Genomic DNA, 15996 nt, shown 5'->3' with positions numbered 1-15996 from the left:
GGAGTAATGATGCTAAAAATTCAGCTCTGAAATCACATGAATAAATTACATTTTAAAATATATTAAAATAGAAAACAGTTATTTTAAATAGTAAAGACTATTTCGAAATATGACTGTTTTTGGTGTACTTCAGATCAAATTAATGCAGGCTTGTTGAGCAGAAGAGACCTTTTTAATAAAAAAAAACATTAAAAATCTTACTGTTCAAAAACTTTTGACAGGTAGTGTATGGTTATTTATATTTAATCAATGTCTTAATCAACTGTAGTGATTTCTAGGTGGAGTAAGTCAAAATCAAACAAAAAAAAAGCTGAATAATTATTAATAAATATTAAATTATTTATATAGTTGGTCCTGGGATAAAGGGTTTTAGAAGAGTGCAAGTTATCCAGCTGTTTAATGTTTATTTATATATTAATTAGGTCAAACTGAGTCATAATTGTTGAGGAAATAAGAAAACCATTCAAATGTATAATTCAGACATACATCAAGTGACTAAATCAAACAGTGCCTGTCTCTTCTTTTTTTTTTTTTCTTTAAGAGGTGGAGTCTAAGTGTACACTTAGTCTAACTCATGTAATAGGCTTGGTAATATGTGTTAACAGTTAAAGGAGGTCACACTTTGTGCTCTGAAAGGATAAATTATTTGTTAAAGCACTTTTTTGAGCTGTCAGAGGTTAATTAAGCAGGCATGGACACTCATGGGAAACAAGGTGAAGTTTACCTACAACATCAGAAACATGGGGAGGTAAGTCATCACTGAAACGTTGTCGTTTATTTCCAGGTATTAAAAACCTAGATGTGTTTGTTAACCTCTAGTCTAAAAGTACAAAATGTTCATAGGTGATCTAAACAAAATAGATTAGAAACTGTTTACTGATGTGAGACAGTGTTGATATTATGGTTTGTCGAAACATTGGAGAAGCAAAATAGAGTGGTCGTATAAAAATTTGACCTTTAAGCCTGATTTGCTTGTATTTTTTTAAAATAGCTGACCATGCTTCCATGTTTTGGTATCAACTCTTTGCTGTAAGGGTATGTTCTGGTATGAGATGGATTGAACGGAACTGCTTCTACAAGTTGAAACTTGGTGTGCACATCTCGGTCTTGCTTTTTGTATCACAGCACATTCCATTGAAAAAAAACACGCCCTCGTGAAAGTGCACTTCACGTTTTGCCAGATTCAGGCCCTGCCTTATACACACACACAAAAAACATGTGAGGTAAATGTGAGGTAAATGAGGGATTGGCTGAGTGAGTAATTACATCCGTACCTCCAATTTGCTATTTAACAAGTTTTTAATGCTGTTATTTAGCAATCCAGAGGCGTGTTTATTATACATGAAACACAAATTCCATTTAATACACTGTAAAAAGTTTTCACCAGATTCAACTTAAAAACCTTAGTTCAGCAGCTGCCTTAAAATTTTAAGTTAAATCAGCTTAAAACTACAAGTCATTTTAACTTATTACAATAAAAATGAGTTAAAATGACTTAAGTTGATTTAACTTAAAATTTTTAGGCAGCTGCTAAACTTAAGTTTTTAAGCTGAAACTGGTGAAAACTTTTTACAGTGTAGACATCCATCGGTTCTCATTAGATCTTGTCAAATGTAATAAACCAAACTGTCATTGTATTGCAGAAACATAAAGGAAAGTAATAATATTCTATTTGTTCTTAACAGAAGTGGAAGCGATATTGGTTGGCCCTTCATCCGGCTAGCCGGCACGGCGTTGCACGGTTAGAGTTAGCAGAAGCTGTTCACGAACGGTCAACTGTGGTGGTCAGACGACATCCAGAGAGGAAAGTTGTACGTCTGGCCGACTGTTTGAGTGTCGTCAAGCTGCCTCCTCATGCAGAGGCTTGTCCAGGGGAAAACATGGCCGCTTTCTGTGTGGAGACAGAGGGCAAGCGGCTTGTGTTCGCAGCAGAGAAAGAAAGCTGCGGAGAATGGGTGGACATAATATGTAACATTGCCTTTCAGGTGAGGAAACAGCAAACCATTTAAGCTGTACAAAGTTATATGTTCATTAGGAGTTCAAAATCCTAATACAATGTAGATTCCAGCCTGCACTGTAAAAAGTTTTTACCAGTTTCAACCTAAAAACTTTAACTTAAAATGTTAAGTTAAATCAACTTAAGTCATTTCAAGTCACAAATTAAATCAACTAATGTTTATTGTAATAAGTTCAAATGACTTGTAGCTTTAAGCTGGTTTAACTTAAACTTTTAAGGCAGCTGCTGAACTTAGGTTTTTAAGTTGAATCTAATGGAAAATTGTTAAAGTGTGGTTATTCATAATTTCACAGAAACACACTAAAAGTGCGCCACAGCCAGTACCTCGTATGGAGGACAATCAGATCTACATGTCCAGAGAACAATGTGAGTACAAACACGAGTTTTTTTTACAAAGTCAGCCTACAATGAACCAGCTTCGTGCAGTTCTGGTTTAAAAAGTAAACAGATATGGTATAACCTTTGACTTTAACTTAAGTAAAATTTTGATTATCTAATCACAATGTCTCTTTTATTTTAGTGAGCGAGTTTAAAGTGGTTGTACTGCAGAATGAGGCTTCAGTTCGATGTGGACTGAAAGGACAGTACTGGCTACAAGCTGGTGAAGACATGCTAGTTCTTCAAGATCTGGAGGAAAGGAGGACTGTAATAGAGTGGCCGTACAAGCTGCTGCGCCGCTATGGACGAGATCAGGTCAGGAGAAAAAATACTTCAATATTTAATAGCATTAAAATACTTGCCGTGCAAAAGTTTGGAATCAGTAAAAAAAAAAAAAAAATGATTTTGCTCATCAAGGTTGGATTTACTTGATCACAAATACAAAAAAAAAAACTAGTGTGAAATATTATTACAGTTTAAAATAATAGTTTTCTATTTTAATATTTTTTAGCATCATTACTCTAGTCTTCAGTGTCAAATGACGCTTCAGAAATCATTCTATTATGCTGATTTATTACTTTTAATAGCAAGGTTGGAAACAGTTGTGCTCCTTAATATATTTGGAACCATTTTTTTAGGAATATTTGAATAAAAGGTTAAAATGAACAGCATTTTTTTCAAAATAGAAATCTTTAGAAGTCTTTGATCTCACTTTTTATCGATTGAACACATCTTTTGTAAATAAAAGTATTAATTTCTTTAAAAAAAAAAGTTTATATTGTTACAAAAGATTTTTAAATAAATGCTGTTCTTTTTAACTTTTTATTTATTAAAGAAAAAAGTACCACAGGTTCCAACAAAATATTAAAAAGCAGAACTGTTTTTAACATTGATAATAAATCAGCATATTAAAATGATATTGAAAGCATATTAAAATGCTGAAAATTCAGCATTGCATCACAGAAATAAATTACATTTTAAAATAAATTCACATAGAAAACAGCTATGTTACATTGAAATAATATTTCACAATATTGCTGTTTTTTATGGATTTTTGATCAAATAAATGCAGGCTTGATGAGCATAAGAAACTTCTTTAAAAAAATACTGAACCCAAACTTTTGAACAACAGTGTAATCAAATGTGATTCTCATATTTTTATTAGCAACTTAATTTCAACAATAATTACTGTAAAGGTAAAGGTAAAGGTATATATTTTTCGTATATTATAAGCTAAAATATATTATATATTAATTACATTTTAATGCGGTTTATACTACCAGTCAAAAGCCTGAGGTCAGTTAGAAACTTTAAAGAAATTTCTTCAAGGAAACGTTAAACTGATCTAAAGTGACAGTAAAGACATTTATTACAATGTCATTAATGTTACGAAAGATTTGGTATTTTAAAAAAAATGTTCTTTTGATCTTGATATTCATCAGGGAATCCTAAAAAAAACAATGTATAGCTGTTTCCTCAAAAATATTAAGAAGCACAGCTGTTTTTAAAATTGATAATAAAAACCAGCATATTACAATGATTTTTGAAGACTGGTGACTTTGCCATCACAGAAATAAATGATATTTTAATATATATTTCAATAGAACGGGGTTGTTTAAAATTGTAATAATATTTCACAAAATTACAGTTTTTACTGTTTTTTTGATCAAATAAATGCAGGCTTTATGACCAGGAACAATTTCACCCAAAACCAACCCCAACTTTTCTTTAAAAATCTTTCAATTAATTCCAAAAACTATAAATTTGAGAGAAATTTACAGTAAAATTAGCAGCATGTATTATGGTACACTTTATTTCCAATGTATATTATAAGGTAACTTACAGTTAACACATTTTATATCAATTTCCTGTTAAAATGATTATATTTATTTACTTATTAATTTTTGTCTGAGTGCTTAAAAAGATGTTTGACTTTCTCTCTGTTCCTCTCTAGATGCTGTTTTCTATAGAAGCAGGCAGGCGCTGTGAATCTGGCCCTGGAACCTTTAACTTTGAGACCAGACAAAGTGAAGAGATCCTTCGCCTTATTGAGTCGGCTATTCGCCAACAGAAGAGCCTTGCTGTTACTGGAGACAGGCACTCGCCACATTCTCCACGTTCTCGTTCCCCTCGCTCACCCCTGCCCAGGCGTCCCGAAAGTTTTACTTCACTTGATGCGGAGGGCAACAACAGCCCTCAGCCTTCAGATGCAAAACCTCCCTTCAACACTAATCCAGCAGATGCTCTTTGCCCAAACATATATGCTGTCCCTATTCCTGTACATACAAAACCCGCAAGTCCTATTAGCTTTCCCGAAGCTGTGTATGCAAACCCTGTAGATTCCATTAGCTCCTTAAAAAGCACACACTCAGATCCTGGTGCTGGTATAAGCATGATTGAGCCTGTGTATTCAAATCCTGCCATTTTAATAGGAAGACATGAACCTCTGTATGCAGATATAAAGACAGATCCTCTACCATCTCATCATAAGGATGATTCAGAACCAGTGTATTCTGACCCTGCAGACGTCATCCGCCCGAAATCCAACAACTGTGTCCATGCCAACCCTACTGACACAACGGACTGCCGGCCTGTCAAGACAACGCCAAGCAGTGACAAGCAGCAAGAAAATGTTTACTCTGAGGTGTATGACCATGTCAAAGTAAACACAAGTAAACCACTTGATCAGACGCCTCAGGAGCCCATTTATAGTGTACCTGAGATTGTAAAGTCAACTCAAAACAATAATTCTCAACAAAGCAAAATGCCTGATGAGGATCAACCGATCTATAGCAAAGTTAACAAACCACCCAAAACCCCTCAGGCTCTCCATGAAAAGAAGCTGAGCCAAACACCGGACGTTGTCTCTGAGGACCTTGGAATGATTTAATTAAATGAATGTCTTCCCATACAGTTGAGGTCAAACATTTACATCCCGCTTTCAGAATCTGCTAAATGTTATTTATTTTTACCAGAATAAAAGGGATCATACAAAATGTATGTTATTGTTTTTAGATCTATCTTTTGACACTGAGGACAACTGAGGGACTCATATGCAACTATTACAGAAGGTTCAAATGCTCACTGATGCTCCAGAAAAAACAACCATGCATTAAGCCAGGGGGTGAAAACTTTTGAACAGATTGGAGATGTGTAGGCATTTTTCTTGTTTTGCCTAAATATCGTCATTTTTCATTTAGTACTGCCCTTCAAAGGCTACAAGATAGTTACATGTTTCCCAGAAGACAAAATAGGTAAAATTTACCCTAATCTTCAAATTCCAAAAGTTTTCACCCCCGACTCTTAATGCATGGTTTTTCCTTCTGGAGCATCAGTGAGTGTTTGAACCTTCTGTAATAGTTGCATATGAGTCCCTCAGTTGAGATGGATATCAAAATCATACAGTCATTGTTGGAAAGGGTTCAAATACACAAACATTTTGGAAAACCAACGAATTTGTAGGACCTGAATGATTTTTCTGATGAACAACTGTTCAGGACAAACAAGGGACTCATGAACAAATACCACTACAAAAAAAAAAAAAAAAAACACAGCTGTGGATCATTCAGGTAATAACAGTATTAAGAATCAAATGGGTGTAAACTTTTGAACAGGGTTATTTTTATGAATTCAACTATTATTTTATCTTGTGGACAATATGTAAACATCTTTTATGTGAAATATCTTATTCAGGTCAGTACTAAATAAACAATAACGTGCATTTTGTATGATCCCTCTTATTTTGGTACAGTAATTAACATTTTGAAGATTCTAAAAGGGGGGTGTAAACTTTTGACCTCAGCTGTGTATGTAGCTCTTAATATTTAATATTTGAAATGTATTTTTCCCCTTCCACTATTTTAATATTTATTAATCTATTTTATAAGACATTGTGGAATAAAAACTGAAAATATATTTTCTATTATGTAACACTGATTTTTTAATGTAATGTTCTTTTTTTATCATTTACTCACCCCCATGTGATCCAAGATGTTCATGTCTTTCTGTCTTCAATCGCTAAGAAATTAAGGAAAGATTTTAAGGAAAACATTCTAGGATTTTCTCCATGTATTGGACTTCGATGGTGGCCAACGCAATGATGCAGTTTCAATGCAGCTTCAAAGTGCTCTATATTTGTGGTTAAAAAGCAAATAAAATGTATTGTTTTAAGAAAATTATCAATCGTTTCACTAGATAAGACCCTTATTCCACGGGTGGGATTGTGTAGAGCCATTTAAAGCTGCATTTAAACTGCATTTTGGACCTTCAAACCATTGGCCACCATTTAAGTCCACTATATAGAAACAAATTCTGGAATGTTTTCCTTAAAAACATATTGAAACTGAAGAAAGAAAGAAAGACATGAATATTTTTTATTCTGAAAGTGAACTTTAATTTGTTTTACAAGCCTAATTGTATGTATTTATGTATTTTCTTGATGTACCACAGCAGAATTAAATAAGTATTCTAAAAAAAATGTATGTGTCTTTCACAGAATGGCTTTAATGGCTAAAACCAGTTTAAAAATAATAATAATTCAGGTATCCAGTCAGAAAACAGATTTGAAACAATACAGGTTAACAGACACAATTTTCATTTGGGGTGAACCTTTAAAAAGCCAGAAGAAAAAAGAAACGGTTTAACCGAAATTAACCAAACTATATCTGACAGAGTGGACAATAATCATATTCATTCAGTAAATGTGCTATTGAAAAGTGTCGACACTAGATTGGTGTGCGCTGTAAAAGAGTCTTTATGGTTTTTACGTCACTACTACTGACCGGAAGTGCTGAGCGATGTCAAACCCGAGCAAATGATTGTTATTCCCACGATGTTTTGAAGATATGTCTTTCATTTTCTGAATTCTGTACCATTTTCATCCAGCTCCCAAATCATTGAGCGTTTATTGAAACGTGCTGTACGACGCTTAAACGTTAACCATGTCAAATCGCATCGCTTTCCAGACTCAGTTAGCTTCCATTATGGAGGTGCTGGCAAACGCAGCGGTGGCTGAGATATGTAAACTCGTAGACGACGACTACGCGGTTATAAACTTACAAATGACTCAATGTCAGCGTGAAAACAAAGCGCTGAAGAGAAAACTTCACATACTGGAGCTTAAGATGGCACGGGGGGTTGCAGAGAGGAGGATTAATTCACTGAATCGCACTAACCGGGTTCAAGTGAGCGCCGCTTTGTCAGACAAATACAGGAACCATACTAACGGTGTGCTATCATAAAACCTTATACAAAATATTCTGCTGTCAGTGTCTCCGTCAAACCATAATAAACTACAAAGACTAATGTGGTTAAAGTACCCTATTCTTGTTTCTCTGATTTTTATACATCCAGACGTCCTGTATGGAGCTCAGTTTAACTCGGGACTGTGGAGAGGTGGAGGGACAGACTCAGCTGCTCAGCAAGCTGTAAATGAAAGTAACAATATGGTAGGTAAGCTGTTATCTCTTTATGACAACCACAATAACTAGTTTAGTCACATTTTATTGTGACATAATAATGAGCCCAAGATAGATAAACTGTTTTGATCAAGTAATATTTATTTGTATAGTGTCCACAATGCTGATTTTCAAATCAGCTTTACACAAAATGTTAACAATTTTATTAAAACATTTATGAGATTTATGAAACATTTATTTTATGAAAGACAGGAGAAGCCGTATTATCGGAAGCAGAGACAGTGCTGATAAAGGATGAGATGTTTGAGGAGGACCAAACTCAGCAGAGACTGTTCATCAGAGATGGTGGTGAGTGGATAGAAGAACATAAGCCACATATGTGACCCTGGACCACAAAACCAGTCACAAATAAATAAGCTTTCCATTGATTTATGGTTTGTTTGAATACGACAATATTTGGTCAGGATACAACTATTTGAAAATCTGGAATCTGAGGGTGCAAAAAAACAGAATACTGAGAAAATCACTTTTACATTAAAAGAACACTCCACTTTTTTTGGAAATAGGCTCATTCTCCAACTCCCCCCCCGAGTTAATAAGTTGAGTTTTACCGTTTTGAAATCCATTCAGATCATTGAATCCTATTAGACCAATAGCATCGCGTTCAAAAATCGTGTACTAATACAGTCGGAAAATGTAAAGCTGCGACTTTCTAGGCCAGGAGTTCTCAACTCTGGCCCTCAAGGTCCATTTTCCTGCAGAGTTTAGCTCCAACCCTAATCAAACACACCTGAACAAGCTAATCAAGCTCTTCATCATTACTAGAAAGTTACAGGCAGGTGAGTTTGATCAAGGTTGGAGGTAAACTCTGCAGGAAAGTGGACCTCGAGGGCCAGAGTTGAGAACAGAATTGAGAACAGAGTTGAGAACAGAATAGAATTACATGGCGAAGCAAAATCAAGGAAGTTTGCTGCCGTAATATGGACGCAGCAGGTGGAGTACTATCACACAGCGCCTGAAATTAGTTCCCAGCAAGTTAACATTCAATGTGACCGGCGTGATATTACTGCGCCTGCTTCGGCCATGTTACGGCAGCAAACTTCCTTGACTATTATGCCAGAATGGGAGTGTAGTTCCTAATCTTATCGGCCTAGAAAGTTGCAGCTTTACATTTTCCGCTGGTATTAGTACACAATATAACTACAGAAGAGACCAGTTTTAAATAGGACAAATATCGAAACTCGTTGGTCATTTTTGAACGCGATGCTATTGGTCTAATAGGATTCAATGATCTATACTAAGCTATGCTAAAAGTGATATCGCCAGAACAGGAGAATGGCTGAATGGATTTCAAAACGGTAAAAATCAACTTATTAACTCGGCGTGAGTTGGAGAATGAGCCTATTTCCAAAAAAAGTGGAGTGTTCCTTTAAGTTCTTAGCCATGCATATTATTAATCAAAAATTAAGTTTTGATATATTTACAGTAGGAAATTTACAAAATATCTTCATTGAACATGATCCTTACTTAATATCCTAATTATTTTTGGCATAAAAGAAAAATCGATAATTTCGCCCCATGCATGTATGTATTTTTGGCTATTGCTACAAATATACCTGTGCTACTTACGACTGGTTTTGTTGTCCAGGGTCACATATTATAAACATAACAGGGGTTGGATAACTAAAAATAACCATTTTAACTCTGTCTTCACGCTGTTTCTCTTCTTTCAGGAGTAAAAGACACGCCATCACAGACTGGAGAAGCAGGTTTTGGTGATGTTCAGATGGTGAGAGATGATGATCAGGTCTCTGGGATGCAGCACCCCACTTTGGAGGTCAGTGGATCTGACACTGCGCTTAAATCTGAGCCAGAGTTTGAGAGTGTTAAGGGGATATCCCAAGAGCCCATAGAATTACATGGCGAAGCAAAATTTGATTTGAATGGAAAATCCAGTCCTATGAGGGATTATTTAATGCAGGGGAGTGATAATGCTGACTTGAGGCTACAATCTTGCACATACATGAACAATGCAAGATCAGCTGAGAGCCAATCCGCAGGCCCTTTGCGGCATTCAGAGATCATAGAGGTCGACTCTGCAGAGGAGGGGGAAGAGATTTCGGTGTGGGCTAGCAAAGTACCACGTGGGAAAACTCAAGCTCCACGTGTTTATCCTCAATACGCGAGGGAGGAACATCAGAATAGTAGGATCCTCTTGCCCTCCTCCAATCCGCCTCTGGTGGCAAATGACTTTGCAGCGGTGGCATCAACATCTTCAAACTCACAAGGCACGGACAGCTACCACAATGTCAGAGATGTCATATTTAACCAACAAAGAGTTGGTCGGACTAGAAATGACAAAGTTCCTCGTGAGAAACTTTTCGCCTGCACATATTGTGGCAAAGTTTTCAACCGGCCCAAAAAGGTGGTGATCCACCAGCGGATTCACACGGGTGAGAAGCCATTCAAATGTAACACCTGTGGGAAGTTCTTCGCAGAGGCAGGAAACCTGAGAAAACACCAGAAAGTCCATACAGGAGAGCGACCGTATAGTTGTGCGCAGTGTGGACAGACATTTGCCTGGATACGAAACCTCAAAAACCACCAGCAGAAGTACCATCCTGATATTTTAACTGCAGAAGAAATGATTTCTCTAGGAGGAGTCAATAAATGATCACCAGATTACTGCTCATAAATGTGTATTATACCACCATCATGTCTCTTCTGGATAAGACTTTCATTTAAATTAAATACATGATTTACATGGTTTTTTGATCAATAGAGAGTCAACATGTTTTTTTATATAATGAGCAAATTCAGAGCAAAGCTCTGTTCTGTGGTGTACTGTAGAAAAAGGTAAAGCAACGTAGTTGAAATGCAGTTTTTGGTATAAAAAGTGTTGAACATGTTTAAATAAACATTTCTTCACTCATTTTGTGTTTGTTTTTTGAAGAACATTGGTATTTTAAATATGATGACCCTAAAGGGAGTTAGCAAAACCTTAATAAAACATCAGGTGGTCACTCCTTTTGCAACCAGAAGTGTAAAATTTATTTAGCAATATCAGGACAGTGACACTTATTTAACTGATATTCAGAGTTAAGTCAGCACTGTGCAATAGCATCATATCTGATTCCAAATGAAAAACCATGACATTGTGAGGGATAAAATATGTGATGAATGATTAGATCCACATATTGGACTGAAAGAAACACAGCCATTGATAAATATTAATAAATCATGCTCTGGTTGTTCAACAGTAGCATAATGCTCATAATATTTTTGAAAAATGAATCATCCACAGCTGTTTGTACAGTCAAACTTCAGTTATTAGAAACATGACACACAGTAAAGCACAATTTATCATATTTACACATGGAGAGTAAAAAAATTCAATAAATTACCTTGATGTTTCATTTGCCAGTCAGGGCCATCTTGTAACACAACACCTTGTTTCATGTGTTCAGCAGCAAGGACAGGTGGAAGATGGAGAGCCAGAAACAATAGTGATAAAGGAGGATCTGAATGACCAGTGGGAAAGAAGCCAGACACAAGCTGTAATTGTGCAAGATGGTGAGTAGAGGGCCAAAAAGCAGTTCTCTAATTGATGCTCAAGTCAACTGTAGAATATTATGATACCATTTGTGTTAAATTGACTCTCTTTGTTAAAATTAAGAATATGCCATGCTCAATAAGACAGCGGCAGTGGGTTGCTGCTGTAACAAAAGACCCCGTTGCAGATCTAGAAAGGTGGTGCTGGGGTAGAGGATGGTTAGGGGTAGTTCAACCGAAAACGGAAATTCAGTCATTGATTACTCACCCTCATGTTGTTACAAACACGTAAGACTTTTGTTCATCTTCGGAACACAAATTAAGATATTTTGACGAAATCCGAGAGCTTTCTGACCCTGCATAGACAGCAACACAAGACGTTCAGAGCCCAGAAAGGTAGTAAGGACATTGTTAAAAAATAGTCCATGTGACATCTGTGCTTCAACCATAATTTAATGAAGTACCGTTGCTGTCTATGTAGGTTCAGAAAGCTCTCAGATGAACGTTGATGAACGAAGGTCTTACGAGTTTGGAACGACATGAGGGTGAGTTTTTATTTTTGGGTAAACTATCTCTTTAAGAACTCTACTTGGTTGGAGCAGAATTAAATACTAACCTAGATAGGAAAAAAGAAGCTGATTGTCTGCTGAAGACAACCAGCAGCATGTTAGAGTTTCATGGCTGAACTAGTTGTTAACATACTTTGGCCTGGAATCTAGTATCCAGAAAATGACTGTTCTCTTTCCTCAGCAGAGTCAAATACAGAAATTTGTAGCGAAAGACTTTCTACCTCACCAGCCAAAAGCACATCTGCACTTGGTGCAGAGAAGGTTTGTTGATTTACTATTCTCTTAAGATGCAAAAAAACTAGGACAACTAAAGAGTGGCTACTTTGGAAACAAAACAAAAAAAAAAATCAATGTTGTATTTTGTTTTCAGCCTGTAGAAGTGGAATTTTCCCATTTGAGTGAAAATGGACACGATAGGAGCCAGAGAACCAATATTTCTCCATGCACTGGACTGCAGATACAGGGTGAGTAAAGGAAAAGAATTAAACAGATGAAGTTTAATGCATAAAGTTGAAGTTAAAAGTTTACATACACCTTGCAGAATCTGCAAAATGTTAATTGTTTTATCAAAATAAGAGGGATCATACACAGTGCATGATATTTTTTTTATTTAGTACTGACCTGAATAAGATATTTCAAATAAAAGACATTTACATAAAGTCCAAAAGAGAAAATAATAGTTGCATTTATAAAAATGACCCTGTTCAAAAGTTTACATACTCTTGATTATTAATATTGTGTTGTTGCCTGAATGATCCATTCTGTGCTGTTTTTTTTTTTCTTTGTTTAGTGATAATTGTTCATGAGTCCCTTGTTTGTCCTGGGCTGCGTTTCCCAAAAGCATCATAAGCTTAAGTTGATCGTAGCTCCATTGGTTTCAATGGGTCTACAATGTACTTAAGCTTACGATGCTTTTGGGAAATGCAGCCCTGAACAGTTAAACTGTCCGCTGTTCTTCAGAAAAATCCTTTGGGTCCAACCAATTCTGTGTTTTTTCAGCATTTCTGTGTATTTGAACACTTTCCAACAATAACTGTATGATTTTGAGATCCATCGTTTTTACACTGAGCACAACTGAGGGACTCATATGCAACTATTACAGAAAGTTCAGACACTCACTGATGCTTCAGAAGGAAAAACGATGCATTAAGAGCCAGGGGTGTAAACTTTTGAACAGAATAAAAAATACCCTGCTCTTTAAATGTAAAAAGTTTTCACCCCTGGTGCTAATGCATCGTTTTTCCTTCTGATGATTCTTTAAGAATCAAGAGTATGTAAATTTTAATGGGTCGTTTTTATAAATTCAACTATTATTTTCTCTTGTGGACTATATGTAAACGTCTTTTATGTTTGCCTGTTATTTTGGTAGAATAATTAACATTTTGCAGATTCTGCAAGGGGTATGTAAACTTTTGACTTCAACTGTATATGTATACTATATGCAACTTCTTTACTAAACAGATTTGTAGTGCTATTTGCAGATTAAAACTACTCTGACAGTATCTGAACATATTTACATCCAGGTACTGTTGAGTCCAGTCCAAGTAGTTCTCAACAGCACCAATACCACAGGTTTGCTGTTCGACCTAGCAAAAGTCTAACAACAGGAGAAACTGCAGGTCTCCCAGGCTCAGGGCACATACACAAGGGAATGGTGAAAAGCAGAACATCATCCTCGAACCAGCCTCTGCTCAGCAGAGAAAAGACAGTCACTGAAATATCAGGAACGGACTGCTTGTTGTATGACAGACCAGCAGAACCTAAAACCAGCTTTACGCACTGGCCCACGCAACCATCCTGCTCATATACAGAGTCAGATCAGGATCAAGACTGTATGCTGGTTCAATCAGAAACTGTATCATCTATTAGAAGCTCCAAAGGTGGACGGGATGGAGCATCATCTACCCGAACACGTGCTGTTCGAAATGCAGGAGCAGCCAATGGGCCTATCAGAGAAGAGGAAAGATGGAATCAAGCAGCCATTTTGAGACAAAGCCAAACTGAAGCATCAGGCCACGTCAGTAGGCCCGAAGTGATGCAGTCAGAGACTGCAAGCAGAACAAACCCGTCATATTTCACTGTGATTCCCCAAATGATGTCCAACTTAACTCAGCCTGGGGCTTCTCTTACTGGGCTGCAACTACCAAAGCACATGGAGAAAGGTAGGCGGAAAAGCTACGTTTGTAAGTACTGTGGAAAGGCGTTCCCTGGGCTGTCCAATGTTGTGGCCCACCAGCGAGTGCATACAGGAGAGAGGCCCTTCAAGTGTGACACATGTGGGAAGCTTTTCACAGAGGCAGGCAACCTCAAGAAACACCAAAGAGTTCACACAGGAGAGAAACCCTTCATCTGTCCCCGCTGTGGGAAACGATTCGCCTGGATCTGCAACCTCAAGACACATCAGCAGTCAGCCTCCTGTGGAGGAGTCTGATATAATATATCTGATGACAATGCAGGGCTTCCAACTCATGCCTTCTTATGAACCCAGTGGTCTTCTGGAATAATTTACACAAGAAAGAAAAGGGGTGTAAGAAATATAAATGGAAACATTAATAGAAAGATAAAGGTCTGTAGATGATAGCAGCAATTGTCTTCAGTGCGTTAATGTCGACTGTCCGTGAATTGTAATATTAAAAGTGAGCAGCAGGTGGTGCACGAACACTAATGAACGGAGCGTCCGTCGGTGTTTTACCTTTTGCATTACCAACACGCTATTAACGGATTTGGCAGTACAAAAAGTCTGCTGTTTTTTTAAGTACTTTATATGTGGTTGTTAAAGCTATTTAAACATTTTTTAAATATTTTCTGTTTTCGATGCCATAAGTCGTTTCTGTATTTCGAATATTTTGGCCAAGGAGTGCGTTACATCAGCCCGGCTAGCTCAGTCGGTAGAGCATGAGACTCTTAATCTCAGGGTCGTGGGTTCGAGCCCCACGTTGGGCGCAAGTATTTTTTTTGCTTCTTAAGGTGCAAATGTATGCTAGTTCAGGTTGTTATGGCTAGTTCTGCCATAACAACCTGAGCTCCAAACATTGATCTGATATTTTCCAACATCTGGCATAACCACCATATCCGCTCCACCTCACACAGGGCAGATCTCATTGACTCATTGTGGAAACTGTTGAAATTAGCTATATAGCTTTAAGGTATCTACATAATCAAGAGTAGACTTTATGTAGTCGCTCCTTGAAAGATCTTTTGAAACCTTAAGGGTTCATTTTAGACAATTAGACATTTGTATGATAATTGAAAACTTTGTAAAAACTATAAATTGTTTAAGCTTAGAGTTAAACATTGGTTTCTTTCTGGAAAAAAAAAAACGAAATATAATGCTTAAAATAAATAAATACATAGAAAAAGTTACTAGCAGAGGATGGTTTCGATCCATCGACCTCTGGGTTATGGGCCCAGCACGCTTCCGCTGCGCCACTCTGCTGTTGCGGTCCATGTGTCTGTTTAGTGGTGATGAGTTTACTATCCTTGCACAATGTTAAGCACATTACGTGTTTATAATCTTTTGGTTAGTTTGTGTGTCTTTTTAGAGATTTTATCGGTTTATTTGTTAGGAAGAATGTATTTAAAATGCTTCTTTACATACCAGTGAAGACTTTATTTATTATACTATACTTCGAACGATGTTCTGATGTGTGTAACTATTGTGTTCATAGGTACAACACTCATACCACGGTTTACTATTTACATTTGTTTAAACTTACGATATATATTGCATCGAATTTTTTTTTATACATTTTTACACCTTTTTTTATACATTTTTATTTTTATATATAAAAAAAAAGTGCATTCCCTGACCGGGAATCGAACCCGGGCCGCGGCGGTGAGAGCGCCGTATCCTAACCACTAGACCACCAGGGAGAGCTATGCAAAGATGTTCGGTCTAAAGTATTGTATCTGTAAAAACTATCATCATGTCATACAAAATCATACACATCTTAATGTTTAAGCATATATTAATATTCTAGGGAATTGTGTGCCTCTAATTTATAGCAACAGTTTGGACAGGACCCTTTCTATTCTAACATGACCATGCCTCTGTGTATTAGGC

General features: G+C 36.6%; 2 protein-coding genes and 2 non-coding genes across 5 annotated transcripts; 3 read left to right on the top strand and 1 right to left on the bottom strand.

Annotated features, from left to right (window-relative positions):
- Nucleotides 1–610: 610 nt before the first annotated feature.
- Nucleotides 611–6838, top strand: dok1a (docking protein 1a). Its single transcript, XM_073843028.1, has 5 exons — nt 611–748; nt 1686–1985; nt 2311–2383; nt 2538–2710; nt 4350–6838. The coding sequence occupies exons 1-5, from the start codon at nt 692–694 to the stop codon at nt 5283–5285; spliced, it is 1539 nt and encodes a 512-aa protein (XP_073699129.1). The 5' UTR covers nt 611–691; the 3' UTR covers nt 5286–6838.
- Nucleotides 6839–7191: 353 nt separating this feature from the next.
- Nucleotides 7192–14583, top strand: LOC141337158 (uncharacterized). Of its 2 annotated transcripts, none has more exons than XM_073842923.1 (8): nt 7192–7621; nt 7748–7842; nt 8061–8160; nt 9546–9649; nt 11283–11385; nt 12118–12194; nt 12304–12397; nt 13457–14583. In XM_073842923.1, exons 1-8 carry the CDS (start codon nt 7336–7338, stop codon nt 14362–14364), a joined length of 1767 nt encoding a protein of 588 aa, XP_073699024.1. In that variant the 5' UTR covers nt 7192–7335; the 3' UTR covers nt 14365–14583. The 2 variants fall into 2 exon arrangements, with proteins under 2 accessions (XP_073699024.1, XP_073699023.1); XM_073842922.1 differs by having other exon boundaries at nt 12115–12194.
- Nucleotides 14584–14803: 220 nt separating this feature from the next.
- trnak-cuu (transfer RNA lysine (anticodon CUU)) lies at nt 14804–14876 on the top strand. The gene has a single exon. It is a non-coding gene; the product is annotated as a tRNA-Lys (tRNA).
- Nucleotides 14877–15734: 858 nt separating this feature from the next.
- Nucleotides 15735–15806, bottom strand: trnae-cuc (transfer RNA glutamic acid (anticodon CUC)). The gene has a single exon. It is a non-coding gene; the product is annotated as a tRNA-Glu (tRNA).
- Between the last annotated feature and the right edge of the window lie 190 nt (nt 15807–15996).

This window comes from Garra rufa, chromosome 6 (assembly GCF_049309525.1).
Source record: "Garra rufa chromosome 6, GarRuf1.0, whole genome shotgun sequence".
NCBI classification, from domain to species: domain Eukaryota; kingdom Metazoa; phylum Chordata; class Actinopteri; order Cypriniformes; family Cyprinidae; genus Garra; species Garra rufa.
The sequence above is the reverse complement of the archived record's forward strand: the minus strand, read 5'-3'. Positions and strand labels throughout refer to the sequence as shown.

Coding starts and splice junctions, on each gene's coding strand:
- dok1a (XM_073843028.1), top strand. CDS start 692: ATGGACACTCATGGGAAACAAGGTGAAGTTTACCTACAACATCAGAAA. Junction 1,986..2,310: donor TATGTAACATTGCCTTTCAG/GTGAGGAAACAG, acceptor ATAATTTCACAG/AAACACACTAAAAGTGCGCC. Junction 2,384..2,537: donor CTACATGTCCAGAGAACAAT/GTGAGTACAAAC, acceptor CTTTTATTTTAG/TGAGCGAGTTTAAAGTGGTT.
- LOC141337158 (XM_073842922.1), top strand. CDS start 7,336: ATGTCAAATCGCATCGCTTTCCAGACTCAGTTAGCTTCCATTATGGAG. Junction 8,161..9,545: donor ACTGTTCATCAGAGATGGTG/GTGAGTGGATAG, acceptor CTCTTCTTTCAG/GAGTAAAAGACACGCCATCA. Junction 11,386..12,114: donor AGCTGTAATTGTGCAAGATG/GTGAGTAGAGGG, acceptor CTCTTTCCTCAG/CAGAGTCAAATACAGAAATT.